The sequence below is a fragment of the Puntigrus tetrazona genome, chromosome 15 (genome assembly GCF_018831695.1).
Source record: "Puntigrus tetrazona isolate hp1 chromosome 15, ASM1883169v1, whole genome shotgun sequence".
NCBI classification, from domain to species: Eukaryota; Metazoa; Chordata; class Actinopteri; order Cypriniformes; family Cyprinidae; genus Puntigrus; species Puntigrus tetrazona.
This window is the reverse complement of record NC_056713.1, coordinates 22,447,063-22,454,562: the sequence shown is the minus strand read 5'-3', so window position 1 is coordinate 22,454,562 and position 7,500 is coordinate 22,447,063. Positions and strand designations below refer to the sequence as shown.

The 7,500-nt window shown below is 38.3% G+C and overlaps 1 protein-coding gene across 2 annotated transcripts in view; it reads right to left on the bottom strand.

Moving 5' to 3' along the window:
• acsl3a (acyl-CoA synthetase long chain family member 3a) overlaps positions 1 to 6,969 on the bottom strand; it is a 23,596-nt gene extending 16,627 nt beyond the window's left edge. Inside the window, exons 1-4 of one of the 2 annotated variants that reach the window (XM_043258719.1) lie at positions 6,796 to 6,969; positions 5,110 to 5,190; positions 1,966 to 2,425; positions 375 to 552 (exon numbers count right to left, since the gene is read on the bottom strand). In XM_043258719.1, the coding sequence (XP_043114654.1) occupies positions 375 to 552; positions 1,966 to 2,322 (535 nt within the window). In that variant the 5' untranslated portion in view covers positions 2,323 to 2,425; positions 5,110 to 5,190; positions 6,796 to 6,969. The remainder of the gene's footprint in view (positions 1 to 374; positions 553 to 1,965; positions 2,426 to 5,109; positions 5,191 to 6,795) is intronic. The other variant, XM_043258718.1, reaches the window with a different exon arrangement.
• Positions 6,970 to 7,500: the final 531 nt, after the last annotated feature.

The window sequence follows — 7,500 nt, the reverse complement described above, 5'->3', positions numbered from 1 at the left end:
CAACCTCTGTATCAGGCCCCTGTGTGTCATAAACACACAAATATGGAACAAATCTTGCTGCAGTTTTGCGAAAGCGTGAGGGCGAGAGCTTTTTCCTGTGCATGCGTGTCTGTTCAGTAACAACAGTGTCACAGATCTTCTCCGTTCCATAACGCATTTCGTACAGGCCTGTAAATCTCTCGTTTACGAATGAAGCCTAGAGATAATACAATTGTTCTGTAAAAATAACCAGCTCGCTTTCACAATGTTAGGGTGTTATTTTGGTTGTTAGGTTGTCCTAAAACGTCTCAAACCTTAAAACCGCCTAAAATGAAAACGTGATCATCTCCCACTCATGTGGTGTGTGTGTGTGTGTGTGTGTGTGAGAGACTCACATGGGAAGTTGTACATGAAACAGGCCTGCGCCGCTACGATCCACTCCGCTCTCGTCTCGCAGAAGATGGCAATGTTTTTTAGAGGTTTCTGTCCTAGAGCAGCCAAACCGCTGCCGAAAGCTCTCACTTCTTTATAAACCCGATCGTACGATATCCAGCGATACTGCCCCAAAATCACCTATAAAGAAGAACAAAGGTTTCGTAAGCTGCTCTTCAAGGAAAAGAGACCATTGCTCACCTGCTCAGTGCTTTCTCTCAACTTTTTCTTTTCACTGGATCAGAGTTTACAATTATATAGATCAACAGCTCCTCCTATTGGTTTATTAAATAATAATAATCCAAGGAGAACTTACAGGGATCATTTTTTTATCACATTTTTTTTTACTACTACACATATACATATAAAACACGCGTTAACTATTAACTACACCTAAGCAGAAGTTGTCTGGGATGCATAATCAAGATTATGCAGCTTTAGTTGAGTAACAGCAGCTTCACAGCAACAGCAAAAAAAAAAAAAAAAAAAAAGACCACTATAAGAGCTGCTTCAGCGCCAGACAATAGGATTACCATCAGAACTGAGAGATCATTCACATGCTGCAGGTCAGTTTGTTACAGACCGGGTGACTTAAAAGGTCATGACATGCCCTTTTGAGTTTGATGTATTACAAAAGACAAATTCCCACAAAAATGCAAAACGAGCCATTCAAAAAAAGAGCCATTCAAAAATCACATTTATGGAATTAGCCCAAATATTTTATCATTTTCTTTATGATTTGTCCAATATTTTAATATATGCTCAGTGTATTTGCAAAATTTGAATCCAAGTTTCTTATCATTTTTCCAATATTTGAATATATTTGTGATGACTTTGATATTTAAATACACACCAGCCAAAAGTTTAAGATATTTTAACTTTCTATTTTAACAAGAATTTTATTATGCTTAACAATGTTGGATGCTCTAAAAGACATGCATAGTTTTTCAAAATTGCTAATTGATAATAATTGGGCAGCACATTAGCATGTTAGGATGATATCTGAAGGATGAAAAAATTAGTTTTGCATCACAGGAATAATATACGTATACACTATATATATATATATATATATATATATATATATATATATATATATATATATATATATATATAATAAAAACAATTTTTTTATTGCAATAATATTTCACAATATTACAGTTTTTACAGTACTTTTGATCAAATAAATGTAGCATTGGAGCGCAGAAAAAACATATATCAAAAATATAAATAAAAATACTTGATTTTCTCAAACTTTATTCAAACAGTCGTGTTTTTTTATCATAATAATATACCCAAATGTAACATAGTGCACATTTAATTTTGGGTCTAGTTATTGCTAAATGATTTCAGAAAGGTATTGTTGCATGTTAATTTAATTAGGCTTTCAAACAAGATTCGACTGAGACATATTCACGAAAACTAAACTATGACTTAAAACTTTTTAGTAAAACTTTAAATATAAGGGGAAAATAAATTACAAATGTGCTGCTCCTTTAACACACCTGAGAGAGTTTTAAAGGGTTTCTACAGGGACTTCCAGGCGATACGCACCTTCTTGAAGACTCTCCCATCCTCCTGAGTTTCGTCTTCCTCGCTCAGCAGATCTCTGGTTCCCAGGCAGTCGAAGTGAGGAAAGCGGCATACGGATGATTCAAACACCCGATCGAGTGTGCTCACCCCGGGCTGTAGGCATGTGGCCAGCGTCCTCAGCGCCTCGACGTCCCGATACGGTCCCGAAGGGTGTCCGCTCACAGAACGGGCCTTCACCCTCCGCGAGCAATCGGAGAACGACTGCGAGTCGGACGATCTCAGCAACAGGTACGGCAGGTAAGAGATGAGAGAGTACAGCCAAACCAGCAGCCTGAATATGACGACCACTACTGGGCTCACGTCCTGCTTCAGCCTCATTCTGACTCAACGAAACGGAAAGAAGCATGCGAAGAGCAATGTCACGTCCTCCAAGGTTGTCCTGCAAGCCTCCTCTCCGGTGGGCCAGCGAAGCCTCTCGTGCCTAAACGAGAAACACAAGAAGTCGAGCTTCCATACCGTTGACCGCTTACAGCATCGGAACATTCCAGGAAAGATCATTAGATTGAAGTTTCGCAACGTGGACCGTTTTGATCCTGTTTACCTCAACAAAGAAACCTGGAGCCGTGAGACGAGAGACGGATTAGAAAGCGGTACAAATAGCAGTGCGTAACGTCTGATTCTCAGCCAAGATTTCAGAATAAATCCAAAAGTGGGTGAAAGGGGACATCAAACGAAGCATGTGCATGTGTTTTGATGAGTTCCGGTGAGGATTTTTATCATTAACTAAAAATGAAACCATAAAACAACATTTCCTTTCTTTAAACATTAAAAAAAAAAAAAAAATTAATAATATATATATATATATATATATATATATATATATATATATATATATATATATTATTATTTTTTTTTTTTTTTTTTTTTTTTTAAGCTAGCTGTCAAGTTTCACTTGTTTTGTTGCACTATATTTCAGTTTGACCATGTTTTTGGTAACACTTAATATTAAGCACCAATTCTCACTGTATTACTAGAATGCTGGCTGTTTTTAGTATTTCTAAAGCACGTACAGTATTAATGTCTTATTACATTTTAGATGCCTTAATTCTCCAGTAACTACCATACAAACTATTCCCAAGAAGCAAATTAGAAGTTTATTGTATATTGCATATTAAGAATTGGACCTTAAAATAAGTACGGCCTGTTTTTCATTGAATATTTTCTGTTTATAGAAGATTTTCTAGTACTAAATGATACTCATGGTCTGATCCATACTTATGATCTATTTATTAAGGCGACAAATCAAAGTCGAAACCAGTTGTGTTCCATATTTGAGGTTCGTGTAATAAAAAATGAGCTACAAATTTTTTGGTAGCCATAATATTGTTTTTATAATATTGTGTTGTGTTAGGGGAAGTGTGGGGATGATGTAGGTCTGTGTCACAGCTGTCCGTGGTCCTGAAGACATCCAATCAATTCGATTCATTTTAATAAAACGATTGACATGTCTGAATGGCAGGTGGATCATCTATGAAGGGATAAAAGCATCAAAACATTGGCCATATTGTAACATCACAGGTTCTTTTTAGCCACGGCCATGACAACGAGCACTATCGCAGTCGAGATATAAATTTAAAGGCGTTTAATCTCACTTTTCAATTCTAAGTGACTACAGTGACATGATTTCTCAATTCCTAAAAAAAGATGCACTAAGATATTTAACTCATATGATCATAAAAGGCGACCGCGTGTAGGTACTGTAAACCAAAACAACACCGAAACAATATGAGCATCATACAGTAAAAGGATCACGAGGGTTTGCAAATATTCAGAAATCATTTCAAAGATATCATGCATTCACGCGCACGACGCCTACCGAATAAGACCCGCAGAAGCTATTCCTGCAGATGTCATTTATTATTCACACTCATCAGTGTCTGTAAGGCCGAGGAAGTTCTTCTTTTCAAGCCACAAATATCCCTCTCATACATTCTCGAGGAACTCATGAATAAGGCAGCAAATGCATGACAACCAGAGATCCTCCTCCGCTGCCTAACCCTTCGCTCGGTTACCCAGAATTCAAAGTTTTAAAGTTTTCTTAGAATTTACTCGCCTGCATGTCATCCGTAGCTCACATTATTATTATTATTCTCTGAAATCAATGTCTGAGCTTTTGGTTTCCGTGCACTGAAAGTCAGCTGTACGACAGTCAATGCACTTTGTGTAAAAATGGACTTTAATTACTGATGAACATAAAATTTCATTTGCACTTACAGCTAAAAAAATTGTGCCATGCATTAGTAACATTATATTATATTATATTGTTTTTTTTTGTCTCTATGCTTGTCTAGAAAAGAAAGTCTTCCTACCGCTTAAGACCTACTTTTTTTGTTTTCCACAGAAAAAAAGAAATCAGCATGGGATTGGAATGAAATGAAGGCGTGCAAATGACGATTTTCAGCCTGTCTCTTTCTCGTACATCACCCCACCCGTCTTTTTCCAAGCACCGAGTGACTCACGGCCGCCTTATCGGTGGAGAAAAAGCCAGAGTTATTCAACCTCAAGCCTGAATTCTCTTAACCAACGTAACGCAGCGTATGAGAGCGTTGCACAACGACGTAAGCTGGGTCTCAACAACACGTTCTGTATTTATGATGATAAATCTGCAATCGCTGCCATTCATTAGGGGGAATGTGGGGAGAGCCGAGATATACTTCCTCTTTCCGATGAAAGAATCTTTGTTTGACACCACCGACACTCGTATAGGACAGAAAAAAGGGGCTGAGTGAGAGAAAAAGAGAGAGAGGGAGTGTTGCCATTATGTCATGTTCTGTAAGTAACACTGAGCATGTGTCTGCTTTACTGTGTGTCTTTGTGCCCTACATAAGCATCTGGGGCTGTGTGTTTTCTGCAGTCAGCGTCTTACAGAAAGCGGGTGAAGTCCAAAATAAATTTGAATTTCTTTTTTTTTTTGGCATTACTGCACTTGGCATGAAACGCTGAATTTCAATGCAAGCTGGACTGAAACACTGACTTTTAATTCTTAAAGGAATTTTTCATGCACAAATAAATTCTATCCTGAAAATGTACTCACCCTCACGTCATCAAAAAAAACCAAACAGATGAATCGGTTCCTTCGTCAGATTTGGAGAAATGTAGCATTACCTCACTTGTTCTCCGAGGAATCCACTGCAGTGAATGGGTGCCGTCAAACTCGCCCCGCTCCAATCCATCAGCCAAAAGCTGCTTTTTTTGTAAGAAACAAATCCATCGTTAGGACGTTTTTAAGTTTAGCTAAATATATCTCCAGTGAAAATGTAACCTGGGAAAGAAATATGTACAGATCAAGCAGTCTTTAGAGGACAACTGAATATTGGAAGAACCTTTATTATGGATCATGTTTTCACTAAAAGTGATGGTTTAAAGTTAAAATGCCTCAAAGAAGGATTTGTTTCTTACAAACATGCAGCGGTTTGCTTACTGGAGTGGTGTGATGTTTTTATAATGGATTGGAGTTGAACGGTGATGGAATGCGACATTTCTCCAAATCTTTTCGGATGAAGAAACGAACTCATCCATGTCCCGGTAAATATTAAGTAGCAAATTGAATTCCTTTACGTGAATGAAATTAAGTCTCATTCTCCACGCTTTCCATTCCCTTCTCGTGCAACCCCTAGTTCATGCCCTCACGCAAACACAAAACACAATCATTGAAAACTGACCGACACTGTTGTTATAGCAACGGTTCATTCATTAAAACATTAGAGCTGGAAGTGTCAGCAAACCATCTGCGTAGGCTGGGAGGACGTGCATGAGAACGAGAGAGAGAACGAGACAGGAAACTTGCAGAAAAAGCTCGCCCAGACAGCATTTGACGGATTCAAACGCAGAAAACTAACTAAAATATGCAAGCTCAAGCTTAAGAAACTCAACAGGCTTGTTAACGCAAAGGCAAAATCACGTAAGCTTGGTGTTTCACAGACACCAAGCTCGATCTCGTGACCTCTTCTCCCACCCAGAAGTCCGACAGGACACATCCTGCACAAAAGCGCCTCTGTGTCCGATCCCTGATCATAATTTGATTTCTTATTACAGCGGTATCCCAGACTCCCTCACTCTCACCAAGGAATGGGGAGGTAAACGCCTCTCTCAGGATATTCCCTCCATGAAGACATTGCAGAGCTCTTCTTTGCTTTTAGTAAAACTTTACAAGCAATCAACACAATTAAAACCCACCGAAGCTCACTGGTAGATTTTGTCTGTCTTGATCTCGAATTGTACTGGAACCCCACAAACCAAACTGAGATGTTCTGGGTTTTTTTTTATCACGCATCTATACATTTTAAGCACATTTCAGAAGTAATGCAAAAGTGCAAGGTTAGACGAGCGAGAAAAAAGAGAGAAGGAACCATAGCAACAGCTCTTTTATAACTGATCATAACAATTTCGGTTATGTTCAGTACTGGCATATAAACGCATGTATGCACATTACCATAATACATTTTTTTCATTATAGATATACACATAAAAAATAATTAAAAAAAAAAAAAAAAAAAAAAAAAAAAAAATATATATATATATATATATATATATATATATATATATATATATATATATATATATATATATATAAGCATTTAGGGTCCGTTTTAAAAAGCTATATATATATATATATATATATATATATATATATATATATATATATATATATATATATATATATATATATATATATATATATATATATATCAAAAAAGCATTTTGGGTCCGTTTAAACCTCTTCAAGATAATTAACAGCTGTTTTCTTGTCATCGTTCTCTTTTAAAGTCATCAGAAACCCCACACACTAACCTCAGTTCTCTCCAGACGTCTCCCTCCTCTTCTTCTTTGACGTTTTATGGCGGTTGGAGCTCGTTCCCGACGACGGAAACCGGTACTTTTTAAACGCGGCGCACCTGCTCACCTGCTCAGTGACGCTGACCGAACGCCGCGCGCTGACACCCGGCGCGCGCGCCCCGGGCGGGTCCGTGGCGGTCCGTCGCGCGCGCGCTCGTGGGTGGGGAGCGCGAGCTGTGATTGGACCGTCCTCGGTGGCGCGTGCCGGGGTCCGACGCGTGATGTCACGGGGCCCGTGGCTCGGGGTCACTGCCGGTCGGTTCGCGGCGGCGCTCCGTTGAACTTGCATAATAACGGTTCGTGTGGATTTTAGTGGATTTATTTCGCGGATTAGATGTGAAAGAACAAAAAGCGTGTTCATGTTTACCAACTCTATAGATTAGTGTCCTGTAACAGGCTATACAGCTCAGATGCTTGCTCCAAAGAACATGAAAATGTAATCATAAACTTTTACCTTTTTGTTATTCAACAGGTTTTAGAACTAATGCAGTAAAAGTTAACGTTGTATAAAAAGTGTGAAGTGTACTTATTTTTCTTCTTCTTTTTTTTGTTTTGTTTAAAGAGAATAGAGACATTGAAAATGACTCAGGAGGGCAGTTAAGATATGGTCCATTTTAATATTGTAATTCAAGGTGCCATTTCTGGATAAAACCCGCCTAG